The sequence below is a fragment of the Salvelinus alpinus genome, chromosome 19, assembly GCF_045679555.1.
Source record: "Salvelinus alpinus chromosome 19, SLU_Salpinus.1, whole genome shotgun sequence".
NCBI classification, from domain to species: domain Eukaryota; kingdom Metazoa; phylum Chordata; class Actinopteri; order Salmoniformes; family Salmonidae; genus Salvelinus; species Salvelinus alpinus.
In genome coordinates, this window is record NC_092104.1 from 2941032 (window position 1) to 2961416 (window position 20385).

The 20385-nt window shown below is 42.0% G+C and overlaps 2 protein-coding genes across 2 annotated transcripts in view; one reads left to right on the forward strand and one right to left on the reverse strand.

The window, feature by feature from the left end:
• Positions 1 to 2543: 2543 nt before the first annotated feature.
• LOC139545991 (PDZ domain-containing protein 2-like) overlaps positions 2544 to 20385 on the forward strand; it is a 226287-nt gene continuing 208445 nt past the window's right edge. The window contains exon 1 of the mRNA XM_071354254.1: positions 2544 to 2858. The gene's annotated coding sequence lies outside the window, so the exon portion shown is untranslated. The remainder of the gene's footprint in view (positions 2859 to 20385) is intronic.
• Positions 16927 to 20368, reverse strand: LOC139544890 (uncharacterized). Its single transcript, XM_071352060.1, has 10 exons — positions 19890 to 20368; positions 19626 to 19802; positions 19474 to 19535; positions 19305 to 19391; positions 19176 to 19217; positions 18934 to 19107; positions 18819 to 18854; positions 18166 to 18720; positions 17773 to 17884; positions 16927 to 17678 (listed from the first exon to the last, which is right to left on the reverse strand). Exons 1-7 carry the CDS (start codon positions 19990 to 19992, stop codon positions 18819 to 18821), a joined length of 681 nt encoding a protein of 226 aa, XP_071208161.1. The 5' UTR covers positions 19993 to 20368; the 3' UTR covers positions 16927 to 17678; positions 17773 to 17884; positions 18166 to 18720.

Sequence of the window (20385 nt, forward strand, 5' to 3'; positions counted from 1 at the left end):
TGAGTTGGATGGTAGGCCTTGAAATACATCCACAGGTATACCTCCAATTGACTCAAATGATGTCAATTAGCCTATCAGCTTCTAAAGCCATGACATCATTTTCTGGAATTTTCCAAGCTGTTTAAAGGCACAGTCAGCTTAGTGTATGTAAACTTCTGACCCACTGGAATTGTGATACAGTGAATTATAATTGAAATCATCTGTCTGTTAACAATTGTTGGAAAAATTACTTGTCATGCACAAAGTAGATGTCCTAACTGACTTGCCAAAACTATAGTTTGTTAACAAGAAATTTGTGAAGTGGTTGAAAAACGAGTTTTAATTACTCCTACCTAAGTGTATGTAAACTTCAGACTTCAACTGTATATGAAATTATAAATATTTACTGTTCAAGGGTTAGGCAGCTGATGATTATAAGGATATAAACTCGTATTGATGGATAACAAAGACAAGAAATTGTCTGTTTCATTAATTGAAATATGTATATTCTACTTTTTGTATATGTTAAAATTATAGGATTGTATGTAATGGGAAGTTTTCTCACCTTGGTGACTGCATCTATTCTCCCCCCCATACTGTTTAAGAATCCTATTACAACTTCCTGGACTTCCTCCTAGACTGTTTAAGAATCCTATTACAACTTCCTGAACTTCCTCCTTGACTCTTTTAGAATCCTATTACAACTTCCTGGACTTCTTTCCAGACTGTTTTTAGAATCATATTACAACTTCCTGGACTTCCTCCTAGACTGTTTTAGAATCCAATTACAATTTCCTGGACTTCCTCCTAGACTCTTTTATAATCCTATTACAACTTCCTGGACTTCTTTCCAGACTGTTTTTAGAATCCTATTACAACTTCATGGACTTCCTCCTAGACTCTTTTAGAATCATATTACAACTTCCTGAACTTCCTCCCAGACAGGATAGTAAAACAATTTCAACTTCCTGAAAACTCAGTGATTGTGTTTCTCCCTCAGTCTTTCTCAGGTTGACTTTGAACAGAAGCTTGACACAACTCAGTCTCTGTTTCAGGCACATTTTCCCTATAGCTCAGAGGTTTTTGAAGTGTGAGGCGCTCCTCCCTGTGGGTGTTGACAGAGAGTTTCAGGAAAGGAAAGCCAAATGCAACTGTATTCTGTTGTCTAACAATGAATAAATATAATGCCTGTTTCCAGTTTTGTCCTCTCTGCATTGTTTTGTTTTGTCCTCTCTGTCCCATCTCCCCTCTCCCCACCTCCCTCCCCCCACGGGCTCATGTATCAAATTGTATTGGTCCCATACACATGTTTAGCAGATGTTATTACGGGTGTAGCGAAATGCTTTTTAAAATTGTATTTTAATTTTAATAACACCAAAAAAAAAATAATACTGCAAAGTTGCTTAGGAACTAGAAGCACGACTGCCCTATCTATCGGCACCATCCTGATAATCTTATCGATGTAGAAAACAAAACATCATGGGTAACTCATTTTATGTTTGTAAAAAATATCCATTGATATTCTATAGAGATATTCAAAATACAATTGATAAACGTAAACATGATTACATGAACAACCAATGGATATTCTCTCTATCCCAATCTAAGAGAACAACATTGTGATCCCGGCAATTTAATTCAACCTCCCTAATCAGAACCACGTGGAGGGGAGTGGCTACGTGGGGTCTTGTGTCTCGTTCTGTCTGCTATGTTCTCGGGTCATAGCAGCATATTGTCTGAAGAAATAAAAATAAAGAGAGAGAGAGAGAGAGAGATAAGAGTCTAGTAGAGTTAAGTGTTGTGCCTGATAAGGTGGTCCTTGGGAAATGACCGAGTTAGTATGGAGTCCAGCAGCAACCACCGCATGTTTCCTGGATGAAGAGACCCATTACTAAATGCCCCGAGCTAGACAGTCATACTCTGTCAAGTCCCACGGAGAGGGTTTTTAAAAATAATTTTCTGCCGCAGCACAGCGACCCTTGGAGCATTTTAGGGGTTAAGTGTCTTGCTCAAGGGCAGCTGGAAATGTTTTATAAATTGTTGTAGGATCAAATGAATGTGTTGTGATATAATTACATTTACACACACACACACACACACACACACACACACACACAAAGTTATCAGTATCACATCAAAGTATATTTCAAGATTTATAAAGTGGTTCAAAGTAGTTTATTACAACTTCAACCAAAAAGTTATGTTTATCAACTAATTTGTTAATAGTTTATTAACTAATTGTTAAACTGTTAACCCAGTTATAGAATTATTTATACAGATCTGACCATCCTCTGGATCTGATTGGATAGTGTTATCATTTCAATCTCATTATTCTGTCAACTTCTCCCTGATTGGACAAAGAGCTCATAAATCAATGGCGCTGACTCCGCCCCGTGTGTTCGTAGTTCTGCCAGAGACGGAAGAGCAAGCGAGACACCCCAGTCGTAGATGGTTTTTTTTCTGGTTCAATAAAAGTCAATATGAACTAAGTAGACCCGACCCAGCGGATATTGCATTGGTGTCTATGAGAGACACACCCAGTTAAGAAGACCGGAACTGACATTTGTTTTCTGTGATAAACGGTCGGAGTTAACTGTCTTCATTTATCCACCATCTTTGGTTCTGCTTTGAATACATTGCATGGAAATATTGCCACAAGCAATGCCACGAGTGACGAGTGCGCACAGCAGTGTACCATGGCAACTTTGCTAGGATTCTTTTATGATTCTAAGTAACGGAATATTTAGGCTTAGCGCTCATCTGGGAATACATTGTAGGAATAACTTTTTTTATTATTTGCTTGTAGAAATACATTTCCCTTGTTTTCAGTCGTTTGAGAAGTCTACGCTTAGGATAACTCCATGTCTTGCTACCCAGACGTAAGTTAACCCCCTTTTTTTTACATTTTAAAAACATTTCAAACTTAAAAGTGGGATTGTGAAATGATTAATTAACATGCTGTTTAGATAGGTTATATTCTTCTATTATTTCAATTTGAATGTGTGTTTTTGTTGACAAAAGACCAGAGTTTAGGATATCTATTCTAGGTGAATAGCTTCTGTCGGTAGAATAGATCCAAACCGATATAAAGCAATGAATGGAAGATATGATATTTATGTTCAACTTCAAGAGGCCGATAGGGTCTGGTTGACGAACTAAACTGTCCTTTTAATTTAAAGTTAGAAAATCATTAAAGTTTCAAGCTATAGCTCATTTGGTCGCATTGGTTGCAAGAAAGTGTTGGACCAAAATAGGTTTTTCAAGAGAATGGATATGCAATGGGTGGTGATGTGTTAGCGCCATCTCGGCTGCTATATTTGCTTGGCAAAGGTAAAATTAGGTTACATTATCGACGGAGTAGGGCGATGTTTGAAATGACGTTTGCATTGATTTACATAACCTTAAAGGACAGTTTAGTAGGTCAACCAGACCCTATCGGCCTCTTGAAGTTGAACATAAATATAATATCTTCCATTCATTGCTTTATATAGGTTTGGATCTATTCGACCTATTCGACCTGCAGAAGCTGTTACTTCGTCTCCTCGTACTGATGAAAATATCACCGGCCTTTACCACCATCCCCCCTATTTAATCGGTTCTTATTTTTATGATGAGAACTTCTCACTAGTTAGTGATGCTGTCCAGTCCATGCAAGATCCACATGTGTGTCTGTGTGCGTGAGAGAGAGAAGAGAGATGATGTCTGGGCTCGTGATGCCAGGCTCACTTGTTTATGCCATCCTTGTTCTAACCAGATCACATCCAACTGTGCGTGTGCGTGTGAGAGAGAGACATGATGTCTCTGCTTATAATACTAAAATAGATTTGAATTAATTTGGTGACACAGTGATATTTAAGTGCCCCTTTGAAAACTACTGTAAAACCCACTCACTGAGTGTCCCTTTGATAACTACACTGATCAAAAATATAAATGCAACATGCAACAATTTGCAACAAAGATTTTACTGAGTTATAGTTCATATAAGGAAATCAGTCAATTGAAATAATATATATAATATATTCATTAGGCCTTAATCTATGAATTTCACATGACTGGGAATACATTTTTTATTTTTTATTTAACTAGGCAAGTCAGTTAAGAACAAATTCTTATTTACAATGACGGCCAAACCCTCCCCTAACCCGGACGATGCTGGGCCAATTGTGCGCCGCCCTATGGGACTCCCAATTACGGCCGGTTGTAATACAGCCCGGGATCGAACCAGGGTCTGTAGTTTCCTGTCCTGCTAAGCATTCAAAATGTAACGAGTACTTTTGTATGTCAGGGAAAATGTATGGAGTAAAACGTACATCATTTTATTTTGGAGTGTAGTGAAATAGAAGTAAAAGTTGTCAAAAATATGAATAGCAAAGTACAGATACCCCAAAAAACTACTTAACTAGTACTTTAAACTATTTTTACTTAAGTACTTTACACCGCTGAAAACCAGTCAGTATTTGGTGTGACCACCATTTGCCTCATGCAGCGTGACACATCTCCTTCACATAGAGTTGATCAAGCTGTTGATTGTGGCCTGTGGAATGTTGTCCCACTCCTCTTCAATGGCTGTGAAGTTGCTGGACATTGGCGGGAACTGGAACACGCTGTCGTACACCTTCGATCCAAAGCATCCCAAACGTGCTCAATGGGTGACAGGCAATGTCGCAGGCCATGGAAGAACTGGGACATTTTCAGCTTCCAGGAATTGTGTACAGATCCTTGCTACATGGGGACGTGCATTATCATGCTGAAACATGAGGTGATGACAGCGGATGAATGGCACGACAATGGGCCACAGGATGTCCTCATGGTATCTCTTCGCATTCAAATTGCCATCAATAAAATGCAATTGTGTTCGTTGTCCGTAGCTTATGCCTGCCCATACCATAACCCCACCGCCACCATGGGGCACAAAGCCATACATACATCAGCAAAACGCTCGCCCACACGTCTCCCATATGCCAGGTACAGTTGAAACCCGCGATTCATCCGTGAAGAGCACACTTCTCCAGCGTGCCAGTGGCCATCGAAGGTGAGCATTTACCCACTGAAGTCGGTTACGGGGCCGAACTGCAGTCAGGTCAAGACCCTGGTGAGGAGCTGCGCTGAGAGGACACAGTCATTCTTTGCTTGTGCAAACCTACAGTTTCATCAGCTGTCCGGGTGGCTGGTCTCAGACGATCCCGCAGGTGAAGAAGCCGGATGTGGAGGTCCTGGGCTGGCGTGGTTACACGTGATCTGCTGTTGTGAGGCCGGTTGGACGTACTGCCAAATTCTATAAAACGAAGTTGGAGTCGGCTTATGGTAGAGAAATTAACGTTATATTTTCTGGGAAAAGATCTGGTGGTCATTCCTGCAGTCAGCATGACAATTGCACGCTGTGGCATTGTGTTGTGTGACAAAAATGAACATTTTAGAGTTGCCTTTTATTGACCCCAGCACAAGGTACACCTGTGTAATAGGCATACTGTTTAATCAGCTTCATGATATGCCACACCTGTCAGGTGGATGGATGATCTTGGCAAAGGAGAAATGCTGACAGGGATGTAAACAAATTTGTACAAAACATTTGAGAGAAATAATTGTGCGTAATGGAACATTTTTTAGATATTTTATTTGAGCTCATGAAACATGGGACCAACACTTTACATGTTGTGTTTATATTTTTGTTCCGTTTACTTTAAAACCCATTTTTGTTCCGTTTACTTTAAAACCCATCATAAGACTCCCTCGCCTTTTGGTGATGCTCACTGACCGAACTGTACAAAAAGTGTAGGTTATATACATTCTATAGTAGTATGTAGATCTACATATCTTTTCCTTGTTTTGATATTTATAGGATTTGTGGAGAGTTTAGTAACCAGTTTGGATTTTTTAATGTTTTAATTTAACTAGGCAAGTCAGTTAAGAACAAATTCTTATTTGACAATGACGGCCTAGGAACAGTGGGTTAACTGTCTTGTTCAGGGGCAGAACGACAGATGTTTACCTTGTCAGCTCAGGGATTCGATCCAGCAACCTTTCGGTTACTGGCCCAGCACTCTGTCGAATGTGTTTGGAATCTTCCTAAATGTGTAACGCTGTGGAGGTGTAGTAGATGGAATTTTATTTAATTAAATGTATAACTAATATATTGTTTTTATGGCTGAACATCAATATCTAACTTTAACATTATACGTTGGAAGTTTATTTTCAAAAGCAAAAGTAACATTCTCAGATGACTCCTTCATCTTGAGGGTTTATGTTTTAAATGTTAACTATATATCAGTGATGTCATAGTCTGCATGACACTCATTATGTTTTAAATGTTAACTATATATCAGTGATGTCATAGTCTGTATGCCACTCATTATGTTTTAAATGTTAACTATATATCAGTGATGTCATTGGCTGTATGACACTCATTATGTTTTAAATGTTAACTATATATCAGTGATGTCATTGGCTGTATGACACTCATTATGTTTTAAATGTTAACTATATATCAGTCTGTATGACCTTCAATGTGTCTTTAATCACCACATCAAGTGAATCACAAGATGAGGCCTTCACTGTCTAAACATAAAATCTCATGGGTCGGAGGGCGGTACTCTGGATCCCTCCTTCCTCCTCCTCCTCCTCCTCCCTCCCTTCTTCCTATCCTCCCCCTCCGGATCCCCGAATATCGGGATGTTACCGAAACTGAGTCCCAGCTCTGCCCCGTCCCCCTCTCGCTTGGTGAGACACACGGCTCGCACCTCCGCGTCCGCACCTCCGCGTCCACACCTCCGCACGGCATCGTGGGTCGGAGGGAGGTTCTCTGCATCTCTCCTTCCTCGGTGAAGTTGAGCTGGATGTATTCCACCAGTTTCTGTATAGCGGCCCGACATAGAGACATGTCTCCGCTGGTACGTCTGTAGCCGCCGCTGTTGACCGTGCTGCAGGCGTCTTCCTCGTGTTCTGACTCCTGGGATACAGTTGGAGTTACAACAATGGACTGAATCACTCCACAATATTACAGAGACTGACAACAGATCATACATATTTCAGAACAACATTGTGGACCACCGTTAGACTTTAAACAATCACAGTAGGCACTCGTAGTACAGCATGTAATTGACCCACACGTGTATGCAAAAACAGACCTGGTACGAGTCCTGGTCTGGGTCTCTGCTGGTGGTGGACTGCTGGTCTGGGTCTCTGCTGGTGGTGGACTGCTGGTCTGGGTCTCTGCTGGTGGTGGACTGCTGGTCTGGGTCTCCATAGTGATCCTCGTACCTGGTCTGGGCCACCAGGAGCCAGTCCTCCAGTAGACAGATGTGGCTCAGAGCGTTCTCCTGGGTGATGGGCATCGTGGCTGGGCCTGGGCCGCACCAGAGCCCCCCTGCATCCTGGGTCGATGGGCCCCTCTAGAGGCACCGGGGCTGGGGCTGGGCCGGAGCAGAGCCCCTATCTAATTCAGAGGGGTTGGGTTAAATGTGGAAGACACATTTCAGTTGAATGCATTCAGTTGTACAACTGAATAGGTATCCCCCTTTCCCCTGCATCCTGGGTCGATAGGCCCCTCTACACTGTGTTAACTAACCTCCAGACGAGCTTCAATGCCATACAACTCTCCTTCCGTGGCCTCCAACTGCTCTTAAATGCTAGTAAAACTAAATGCATGCTCTTCAACCGATCGCTACCAGCATCTGCCCGCATCACTACTCTGGACAGCTCCGACTTAGAGTATGTGGATAACTACAAATACCTAGGTGTCTGGTTAGAATGTAAACTCTCCTTCCAGACTCACATTAAGCATCTCCAATCCAAAGTTAAATCTAGAATCGGCCTAATCCACAACAAAGCATCCTTCACTCATGCTGCCAAACATACCCTCGTAAAACTGACTATCCTATTGTTAGACATCAGGTATCCTATGAAAAGTGCCACAGTTTGGTACAAGTCAACAGGACAGCCGTGAGTTGGGGAGGAGTGAGGAATTTGGGCCGAGGAAGAACAGGCATCACTAAAGTTCTGTCTAGCAACAGAGATGTAATTGGCTGTCCAGATGTGTAAGGAGAAGACTGAGCATAGGAGGAAGGTTTAAATACCAGTGCTTGTGTAAATAAGTATTTTGTAGGTTCAGGTGTCTGACCCATTGGGTGAATAAACTTGGTTTGAGTGTTACCTAGTTGTCCGTTAGTTTTTACTTTGTCTATTTAGAACCTAACAGATGCCTTTTGGCAAACTCCAAGCAGGCTGTCATGTGCCTTTTACTGAGGAGTGGATTCCGTCTGGCCACTCTACCATAAAGGCCTGATTGGTGAAGTGCTTCAGAGATGGTTGTCCTTCTGGAAGGTTCTCCCATCTCCACAAAGGAACTCTGGAGCTCTGTCAGAGTGACCATCTGGTTCTTGGTTGATTCCTCAGTTTTGGCCTGGTGGCCAGCTCTAGGAAGAGTCTTGTTATTTCCAAACTTCTTCCATTTAAGAATGATGGAGGCCACTGTGTTCTTGGGGACCTTCAATGCTGCAGACATTTTTTGCTACTCTTCCCCAGATCTGTGCCTCGACACAATCCTGTCGACCTCATGGCTTGGTTTTTGCTCTGACATGCACTGTCAACTGTGATACCTTATATAGACAGGTGTGTGCCTTTACAAATCATGTCCAATTAATTGAATTTACCACAGGTGGGCTCCAAACATGTTGTAGACACATCTCAAGGATGATCAATGGAAACAGGATGCACCTGAGCTCAATTTCGAGTCTCATAGCAAATGGTCTGAATACTTATGTAAATAAGGTATCTGTTTTTTTATTTTTTAAGAATTTGCACAAAACAATCTAAAAACACTTGTTTTCACTTTGTCATTATGGGGTATTGTGTGTAGATTAATGGGGGGGGGGGGGGGAAAGGGGAAAATGTGGAAAAAAGGGGTCTGAATACTTCCCGAATACACTCTTTTTAATAAGATTATCTTTGATGACTAACAATCACCTAAATAAAAACTAGACTGAGAGAATCTACATTTCAGAGAATGCCTTGGCATGGGACAACCCCAATTGATTTTGATATAATGTTTGAGTCACTCAGATAGCATAAGAACACAGCGTAAGCCGTAACAAAATGTGTAGAATTTAAGAACATTTGCTTTTTTAACTGCACATTTTATCTCAGTCAAATGGCAAAATGTGTAGAATTGAAGGAAATTTTCTTTAAAATGTGCATTTAAAAAAAACTCAGTCCCATGACAAAATTTGTAGAACTGCACACCCACTAGCAAAACCCTCACCACGAGTGACAAGTCACAACATATATTTGTAGCATTTGATGCATTCAGTGTATTTTGAGGTTTTTCAATTAGGTAAAAGCTAAACTATATTTCAAATGGTGTCAACATAATTACATTTTTATTAATTTCCGGGTAGAATCTCCTTTTTAAAAAGTCACCAGTCGTTCTCAAGGGATCATGCCCCCAGGCAACCCCAGGTTTTCAGAACCTCTGACTGTAGTACAGAAAAGCTTTCAGGCCACCTCTCTATCTATTCAACCAACTTCAGACATTGAAATCATTTTAAACCCGTTCAATCCTGTCTATGGACAATGACACAGATCATCCAAATACAGAAACCCCTTACAACTGTCTGGCCTAAATCCTGCAGAACTGCCCTCCAACAGCCCACAACCTTAAAGCCAAACCTAAATCTAACCCTAAACCTAACCCTCCAACAGCCCACAACCTTAAAGCCAAACCTAAACCTAACCCTAAACTTGACCCTGCAACAACCCACATTCTGAAAACTTAACCCTGCAACAGCCCACATTCTGAAAACGTAACCCTGCAACAGCCCACATTCTGAAAACGTAACCCTGCAACAGCCCAGAACCTTTCAGTATAAACACTTTCCCTTGTGTTAGTTGTGGACTGTCTGTTGTGGACTGTCTGTTGTGGACTGTCTGTTGTGGACTGTCTGTTGTGGACTGTCTGTTGTGGACTGTCTGTTGTCGACTGTCTGTTGTGGACTGTCTGTTGTGGACTGTCTGTTGTGGACTGCAGCTGTTGGTTCACAACTATACAGTCTATCATATTCTTCAATTGAAAACAGGTCTAAGAAACACAACTCCCTTGTCCCTATTTGTCAGGTCAAATATCCCTGGACCAGAAAAGGTTCTCAGACAACATAACATATAAAGAAAGTAGCTCTCAGTAGAAGCTTCTCTTTCTTACACTTCAGTGGGACAATAGCAGGAGCAAGAAAAGAGCATTGCTTTGGTTTAAAGAGTACAATCTTTTTCTGCCCACCAGGCCAGCGTGAAAACACTGACCGCCCCCAAAAACAGCTACCGAAGCACGGCTCATTGAGCTGTAGACCAGAGTGTCCTGGCCTCTGCTATCGACGTGAACTCAAAGAACCTCCTCCCTCCTTTTCTCCACCCACGGCTTCCATCTGCTTTTCCTTCTAGCGCTTGTTATTTTTTTGGGATGTGTGTTCTTCACTTTTTCCCGGTGTAAACATTTGAGAAGTCAGCTTTTTCCCTTGGTGAAATGTATTAGTACAGTGTTAGGACATTGAAAGACAGTGTTTGTGTCTTTGTGTACCTCTGGTGACATAATATAGCAACTGCATGATCTCTCTTCAGAGGCAGGAAGTGGGGCTACAGGTGAGCAAGACACGGCGCTGCAGGGAGAGAGACAGCTTGTTGAATTGGAAGCTGAACTAGGGCTACAGGTGAGCAAGACACGGAGCAGCAGGGAGATAGTTTTTACCCAGCTAGCACATAACGTGAGCTTGGTAAGAGCGTGATTGGCCTTTTAGTTATTTTGCATACAACCTTTCCACAACGTTCTGGGAATGGTGCAGGATACCCAGCTAGCACATCATGTTCTAAGAGCCATGTTTCTTAGGTGGGAATTTCCGTACTTCAGCATAACATTTCCTAGAGGTTTCCTCGTGGTTCTATTTAAAGTCGTGTTCTCAGAACGTTCAGGGAAACGTTAAGAAACAAAGTTCTTCTGTAGGAATATTATTACTTCAGCGTAACGTTTTCTGCAGGTTTCGTTATATTTCTATTTAAAGTCGTGTTCTCAGAACATTAAGAAAACCACCAAGAAAACGTTAGTAACGTTCTGAGAATGTTATTTAAAAACATATGTGACCGACCGGCTCGATTCGGACTTATGTAGCAAAATGATAAATGTATATATTTTTTTAATATACATTGGATAAAAGTAGAGACTCAGAGCTATAAAATGGTATATCATACACTACAGTTGAAGAACAATGGGAAAGTAATTCTGCTTTGAAAGTTGATAAACTTTTATTAAAAAAAATAAAAAAAATCCCCTTTATTTAACCAGGTAGGCTAGTTGAGAACAAGTTCTCATTTACAACTGTGACCTGGCCAAGATAAAGCAAAGCAGTGCGACAAACAACACAGTGTTACACATGGGATAAACAATCATACAATCAATAATACAGTAGAGAAAAAGAGAGAAAAAAAAGTCTATATACAGTGAGTGCAAATGAGGTAAGATAAGGGAGTTAAGGCAATAAATAGGCCATGGTGGCGAAGTAATTACAATATAGCAATTAAACACTGGAATGGTAGATGTGCAGAAGATGAATGTGCAAGTAGAGATACTGGGGTGCAAAGGAGCAAGATAAATACATGAATACAGTATGGTGATGAGGTATTCGGATGGGCTGTATACAGATGGGCTATGTACAGGTGCAGTGATCTGTGAGCTGCTCTGACAGCTGGTGCTTAAAGCTAGTGAGGGAGATATGAGTCTCCAGCTTCAGTGATTTTTGCAGTTTGTTCCAGTCATTGGCAGCAGAGAACTGGAAGGCGGCCAAAAGAGGAATTGGCTTTGGAGGTGACCAGAGAGACATACCTGCTGGAGCGCGTGCTACAGGTAGGTGCTGCTATGGTCACCAGCGAGCTGAGATAAGGGGGGACTTTACCTAGCAGGGTCTTGTAGATGACCTGGAGCCAGTGGGTTTGGCGACGAGTATGAAGCGAGGGCCAGCCAACGAGAGCGTACAGGTCGCATAGGTGGGTAGTATATGGGGCTTTGGTGACAAAACGGATAGCACTGTGATAGACTACATCCAATTTGTTGAGTAGAGTGTTGGAGGCTATTTTATAAATGACATCGCCGAAGTCGAGGATTGGTAGGATAGTCAGTTTTACGAGGGTATGTTTGGCAGCATGAGTGAAGGATGCTTTGTTGCGAAATAGGAAGCCGATTCTAGATTTAACTTTGGATTGGAGATGCTTAATTTGAGTCTGGAAGGAGAGTTTACATTCTAACCAGACACCTAGGTATTTGTAGTTATCCACATATTCTAAGTCGGAGCTGTCCAGAGTAGTGATGCTGGATGGGCAGGCAGGTGCTGGCAGTGATCGGTTGAAGAGCATGCATTTAGTTTTATTTGCATTTAAGAGCAGTTGGAGGCCACGGAAGGAGAGTTGTATGGCATTGAAGCGTCCCACCTGGTCAACATCCAGTGAAATTGCAGAGCGCGAAATTGAAAATACAAAATTCGTCATATTAAACATTCATGAAAATACAAGTGTTATACATCAGTTAAAAGCTTAACTTCTTGTTAATCCAGCCGCTTTGTCAGATTTCAAAAAGGCATTACGGCGAAAGCATACCATGCGGTTATCTGAGGACAGGGCCCCGCATACAAAAGCATTACAAACATTTTCCAAACAAGCAGAGGCGTCACGAAAGTCAGAAATAGCGATAAAATAAATCACTTACCTTTCAAGATCTTCCTCTGTTTGCAATCCAAAGGGTCCCAGCTACATCAAAAATGGTTGTTTTGTTCGATAAAGTCCTTCTTTATATCCCAAAAAAGTCAGTTTAGTTGGCTTGACTCATTAATCCACCGGTTTCCCTCGTTTAAAATGCATACAAATTAATCCCAAAAGATACCAATAAACTACGTCCAAACAAGTCAAACAGCGTTTCTAATCAATCCGCAGGCACCCTAATATGTAAATAAACGATACAATTTAAGATGGAGAATAATATGTTCATTACCGGAGATAAATAACGAAGTGCGCGCCCTCACCGACGCGCACCACAACACTACGGCCGTGATGGGAGACACCGAGAACAACTACAAATTCTAGCAAATTTTTCCGAAAACAAGCCTGAAACTCTTTCTAAAGACTGTTGACATCTAGTGGCAGCCATAGGAACTGCAATCTGGGAGGTATTCCTTTGATATTCCCATAGACAGCCATTATAATGAGTGGTGAGCTCAAAAAAAAAATCCTGGATGGATTCTCCCCGGGTTTTTGCCTGCTATATCAGTTCTGTTATACTCACAGACATTATTTTAACAGTTTTGGAAACTTTAGATTGTTGTCTATCCAATACTACCATTATATGCATGTCCTAGATTCTGGGCCTGAGTAACAGGCAGTTTACTTTGGGCACCTCAGTCATCCGAACTTCGGAAATACTGCCCCCTACCCCGAAGAAGTTAACACAGTTTCCAAAGAAGGGCCAGAAGTTTTACTTGTATTTAAGAGCAGTTGGAGGCCACGGAAGGAGAGTTGTATGGCGTTGAAGCTTGTTTGGAGGTTTGTTAACAGTGTCCAAAGAAGGGCTAGATGTATACAGAATGGTGTCATCTGCGTAGAGGTGGATCAGAAAATCACCAGCAGCAAGAGCGACATCATTGATGTATACAGAGAAGAGAGTCGGCCCGAGAATTGAACCCTGTGGCACCCCCATAGAGACTGCCAGAGGTCCGGACAACAGGCCCTCCGATTTGACACACTGAACTCTATCAGAGAAGTAGTTGGTGAACCAAGCGAGGCAGTCATTTGAGAAACCAAGGCTGTTGAGTCTGCCGATTAGAATGTGGTGATTGACAGAGTCGAAAGCCTTGGCCAGGTCGATGAATACGGCTGCACAGTACTGTCTCTTATCGATGGCAGTTATGATATCGTTTAGGACCTTGAGCGTGGCTGAGGTGCACCCATGACCATCTCGGAAGCCAGATTGCATATCGGAGAAGGTGCGGTGGGATTCGAAATGGTCGGTGATCTGTTTGTTAACTTGGCTTTCGAAGACGTTAGAAAGGCAGGGTAGGATACATATAGGCCTGTATCAGTTTGGGTCTAGAGTGTCTCCACCTTTGAAGAGGGGGATGACCGCGGCAGCTTTCCAATCTTTGGGAATCTCAGATGATACGAAAGAGAGGTTGAACAGGCTAGTAATAGGGGTTGCAACAATTTCGGCAGATAATTTTAGAAAGAGAGGGTCCAGATTGTCTAGCCCGGCTGATTTGTAGGGATCCAGATTTTGCAGCTCTTTCGGAACATCAGCTATCTGGATTTGGGTGAAGGAGAAATGGGGGCGGCTTGGGCGAGTTGCTGTGGGGGGTGCAAGGCAGTTGACCGGGGTCCTGAGCGCTCTGAAGCATGTTTTCGTCAAGGATCTCTCTATACTTTGCTCTGTTCATCTTTCCCTTGATCCTGACTAGTCTCCCAGTGCCTGCCGCAGCATGATGCTGCCACCAACATGTTTCACCGTTGTGATGGTGCCAGGTTCCCTCGAAACGTGACGCTTGGCATTCAGGCCAAAGAGTTCAATCTTGGTTTCATCAGACCAGAGAATCTTGTTTCTCATGGTCAGAGTCTTTAGCTGCCTTTTGGCAAACTCCGAGAGGGCTGTCATGTGCCTTTTACTGAGGAATGGCTTCCGTCTGGCCACTCTACAATAAAGGCCTGATTGGTTTACAAATTATATTTTTTTTGTATCAAGACTACCCAAATGTGCCTAATTTGTTTATTAATAACTTTTCATGTTCAAAATTGTGCACTCTCCTCAAACAATAGCGTGGTATTCTTTCACTGTAATATCTACTGTAAATTGGACAGTGCAGTTAGATTAACAAGAATGTAAGCTTTCTGCCAATATCAGATATGTCTATGTCCTGGGAAATGTTCTTGTTACTTACAACCTCATGCTAATCACATTAGCCTACATTAGCTCAACAGTCCCGTGGAAGGGACACACCGATCCCGAAGAAGTTTTAAGGGCTTGTAAGTAAGCATTTCATGGTGAGATCTACACCTGTTGTATTCAGAGCATGTGACAAATACAATTTGATTAATACCTAAGCAAATTCATTTCCATGTGTCGTATCTGTGCTTGGAATAATTCAAAACGGTTAAACTAAGCTAGCAGTGTTATTAAAAGTCTTTATTGAAACATGTTCTCAGAATGTTCATTAATTACCTTCAAATAACCTAAAAATGCAAGTACCCAGAACAGGCAAAGTGTACCCTTCGTTCCCAGAACCAATGGGAAACCAAAAACTTCCAAGGAACCAAATGTGCTAGCTGGGTACTTTCCACTGTGCTCCTCACTCTCCAGTCCAGTCCCATGATACTATAGCCAGGAAGATATCATAGACTGACTGTACGACCACAGAGAATATCAAAGGTAATATTAAACCAGTTTAAAGACCCTTTGTGACGTACTTTCCACTGTGCTTCTCAGCTCCTCCCTCTCCAGTCCAGTCCCATGATGTATTTGGCTGATTGCTTCTCAGAGAAGCCAATATGGGTCAAGGCTCCATTAGCCTAAATTGCAGCCAACCAAGTCACAGACTGTTCTCTCTGCTACAGCACAGTAAGCGGTACCGATGCACCATGGCTGGAACAACAGGACCCTGAACAGCTTCTACCTCCCCAAGCCATAAGACAGATAAATAGTTAGTTAAATAGTTAGATAAATAATTAACCAAATAGCTACCCAGACTATCTGCATTGACCCTCTTTCCACTAACGTTTTTTGACTCATCACATACGCTGATGCTACTGTTTATTATCTATCCTGTTGTCTAGTCACGTTATCTATACCTATATGTACAGATCTACCTCAATTACCTCGTACCCCTGCATATCGACTCGGTACTGGTACCTGGTGTATTTAGCCAAGTTATCGTTACTCATTGTGTATTTATTCCTTATTCCTTATTCCTGTATTTATTCCAGTTCACTGTTAGTCTAGACCTGTTTGTTTACCAAGCAGTTCACTGTTAGTCTAGACCTGTTTGTTTACCAAGCAGTTCACTGTTAATTAAGCTACACCTGTTGTTTACCAAGCATTTCCCTGTTAGTCTACACCTGTTGTTTACCAAGCATTTCCCTGTTAGTCTACACCTGTTGTTTACCAAGCATTTCACTGTTAGTCTACACCTGGGGCCTGTTGCACAAAACTAGGATAAGGGATTAAGCCAGGATATCTTGGTGATCCTGGCTCAATTGATCCGTAATCCGGTTGCACTAAAGATGGATAGGGGGCAGGAGGATATGTTATGGTATAAATTACCATGGAGATTTATTCTGTGGAGCTAGCCTGCTCCAGACCAGGCTAAATTCCAGGATCTATTTAATCTCATCCCTAATGTCAGTCAGCAGTCACCACAAATGGAAACCAATAGTTATTTCACTGCTCACTATACATTGTTATCACATATAACTAGACCCACTGTTATTATTTAAACGTTTGTGATCATTAATTTCAATGATTTTGGATAAAAAATGATTTTTAGATGATGTTGCTATCATTAGATAATTTACAGTTTCCCATAGACTATAAGGCTATATATAAAATGATAGAATATTAGGGCCACAGAGGGGAAAAAAACACAAGTCATAATATTGTAACCAGTTGTTTTAAAGGAGGACAGTTGTTAAAATGACAGATGTGGGGCATTTCGTGAAATTGTACTTCAGTATGGTTTCATAAACAAAGACATGCTGATGTGCCAGAATATTAAGTATCACATTGTCATAAGTATCAAAACTGTAAAAACAATATGTAGCTTTTCTGCAGAAAGAACCAGCCTCATAAATTTATGACTTTATCCTTTTTCTTCAGTGTGGCCCTAGTACTCTGTCATATAAACAAATACACATTCCATATGAATATAAAAACACAATGTGTAACATTATGTTCCTTTATTGAATAAGGACAAAACAAAGCAGGTAAACCATCAGCTCCTTTCGAAACTGAAGTCACAGTGACTCTACAAGATGGAAAGCACAGAATCCAAGCATATTATACAAAATGATACATACACATTCAAAGGTCTGTATATAACACACCCTGCATGTCTGCACACTAAAATAAATGCAGGACAAATCCATACACATCAACTGAACAGACAAATGAATGGATGCAGTAGCCTCCCTGCAGCCTTGTATTACACACAGTATACCACACAAACATCATAAGAGGCCAAATTCGTCAAAAAACGAACCCAAAAAAACCCAAATTCCTCTGCCACCGCAGGACATATTTAACCAAAATTGAAAGCACACATACTAACTAAAATAATTCAACACATATTGGTCCCTCAGCAGCCGACCACTGTCGTCATCAGGGAAGATTGCCGGATTGTCCCAGTCCATGGCTGGTGGCACTCTGGGGGCCCTCTCCTTCCTCAGGCAGGCCACATTGTGGAGGACAGCACAAGCCACAGTAATATCACATGCCCTAACAGGGCTGACCCTTAATTTGTGAAGGCAGTGAAAGCGTGCCTTCAGGAGGCCAAAGGTCATTTCAACTCTGGCCCTGGTCCTGGCATGGGCATGGTTGTAGGCCTGCTGTGCTTCCTGGGGGTCTGTGAAAGGTGTCAGGAGAAAAGGCTGGCAGCCATACCCCCTGTCTCCCAGCAACACACCAGAGAATTCACCTGTCAACACAAAATCTCATCATTACTACCTCATAAACACAGTGATATTCTTGACACAGCCATGATGGTTATAAATAGGGGTTGTGTGGCTTACCTTGTGATAGGCACTGATAGATTTCAGAGGCCCGAAAGATTCTGGAGTCATGGACTGAGCCAGGCCATTTTGCCACAACATTGCTGATCACACAGTCAGCATTGCAGACCATCTGAAATCATAAGATGAGGAATATTACACCAATCAATGCACATCACTGGCAATGCAGAGTGTTCGTCAATGGACAATATCAAAAAGTTATGTTCACCTGAACATTAATGCTGTGAAAGGATTTCCTATTCACAAAATCGGCCTCATGGGCACCTGAGGGGGCTTTTATCCTTATGTGTGTGCAGTCCACTGCACCAATGACATTGGGGAAACCTGTCACACAAAGTAATGAGTATCCTACTATGTGTTAACAGTTGTCCTGTAATTTGTAGATCCTCTTACCTGCAATCCTATAGAACTCCTCTTTGATGTCACAGAGTCTTCTGTGGCCAGGGAAGGAGATGAAGACATCTGCTAATGCTTTGATAGCCAGACACACACTCCTTATTGTGCGGCAAATTGTGGCCTTGTTCAGCTGTTCTGCATCCCCCACTGAGTACAGGAAGGCTCCACTAGCAAAAAAGCGCAAGGCCACACAAACCATTTGCTCCACACTCAGTGCATGGCTCCGTGCAGTGCGGTGCTTAATCCTGGGACCCAGTAGTCTGCATAGATACCTGATGCCATCTGCAGAAAACCTGTATCTTTCATATAGATGGTCATCAGGGAAGGCCAGTGGGTCCAACCGGTCCCTGAAGACCCTTTCTCGCCTGAAGGCTCTCCTCAGCACAAGTGCTTCTTCATCCACCACATCTCGCACGAATGGGCATGCCATTGTCAGAGCAGAAAGGAACACACAATTTTGGCCCTTCATATAGGCTAGTGGCCACACCTGGTGCTGGGGGGGTGGGCAAAAGAGGGCGATGCCTTATAACGATGACTTGGTTGTACTGATTGCTGGGAAAATAAAAAAAACCTTAGAAAGATGCCACCGTCCTGTGTGCTCACAATAAGAGCTCATATGTCATGGCTCACTTGACTTTACGAGAATATACCTAATTTTTATTTTGAGCTGTGTCATCTTCTTGGAGCTGGGGGAGGAAAGAAAAATAATGATTAATACATTTGTGTTACAGTTAGCATACAGTGTACATTGAAGGCATATCTCACCTCCCTCTCAAGTTTTTTTATTTCAAGGTCCAGTTTCCTAATTGTCCTCTTTTTTATTTCGGACTCCAGTGCAAGATTTTCCATCTTTTTCTTCTTGTACTGAATGTCTATGTCTGCCAGTTCTATTTGGCGCCGGAGGTGGTTGCCATACAACTTTCTGATAGCTTGTGAGCTCTGTGAACACAATACAATTAGCGCAGCTGGAATTTGGCAGGATGTGGTGTCCTTTTATTAATACGCACTATGTTGCCAGGCTGGTTTTCCCACTGTATAGCATCTGGGTCCTGTAAAAGAAATTAGATTTTTTGATTTTGATGAGGACTCCTCACCATTGTAGAGTAAATAGTACTTTCACAGTCTTAACATGATACCTCATGCCTTCTGGAATCCAGAGAGATGGTCTCCTCCTCATCATCGTCTCCATCATGTGCTGTTGCTGCTGCACTGGGGCCTTCACCCTATCACATTTAATCGGATTCATATTGAAGCTAGTAGACAAGACATGCCAGGCCTACAGTATGCCTTTGATGGAGTACTCACTGGATCAGCATCGTCTGGTGCTTGTGCTGGTGGCTCTAACAGGAACACAGTGCTGCCAGACACTGCAAGGCAATAGGTAAACCAAAGTCAGACAGTCCAAATTGATTCAATATGAATGTGGTTGTATCCCATGTAGAGATGGAAGGACATACCTTGAATGAAGCGGGTGGCATCTTGGGAGGAACCTATGCTCGTCTCTTTCCCCCCAGGGATCCCCTCTAAGACGGGCCTGCCTTTATTTAGCTCCAAGGCCATGTCCTCTGCTGGGGTAAGGTCAGCCTTTGGTGACCCACCACCCGTGCCTTGTCTGTGGGTATTCTTTTTCACTGCTAAAACAGTACAGACAATGTGTGAGCAGGCACCTTCTGGGTACAATATATGCTTGTGCTTTGTTAAATATTAGTCAGGGACCATACCATTCTGCAGAATGTTCTTGTATTTGATTTTGACCTGCTGCCATGTCCGTTTTGGCCCGTTCATGTTTAATCTACACACACACACACACACACACACACACATTTAATGGAGTCACACTGCAAAAAATTACTTGGTATTTTTGTCTTGTTTTCAGTAAAAATATCAAAAAATTTATCATAGCTTTATACAGTGTGATGGAGTTACTTTACACAATTTCACTCATATCTGCAGTGCATTTCAATTAAAAATTTAACCGTTTCATAATTACAGTACAACTGCATTTTTGGAGATGTGAATTAAATATTTGAATTGTAATTGTGATGTTTCAGCGGAGCGGTGAGTGTGTAATTGTGCACTACTTACGCATTCAGGCGGTCTGCAATACTTTGCCACGCTTTTTCTCTTTGCTTTATCACTGTGGCGGTGTTGCCTTTCTTCTTAATTATATCTTTTACCTCCTCGTATGCCTCCATGAGGATTTGTGCTTCCGACGGG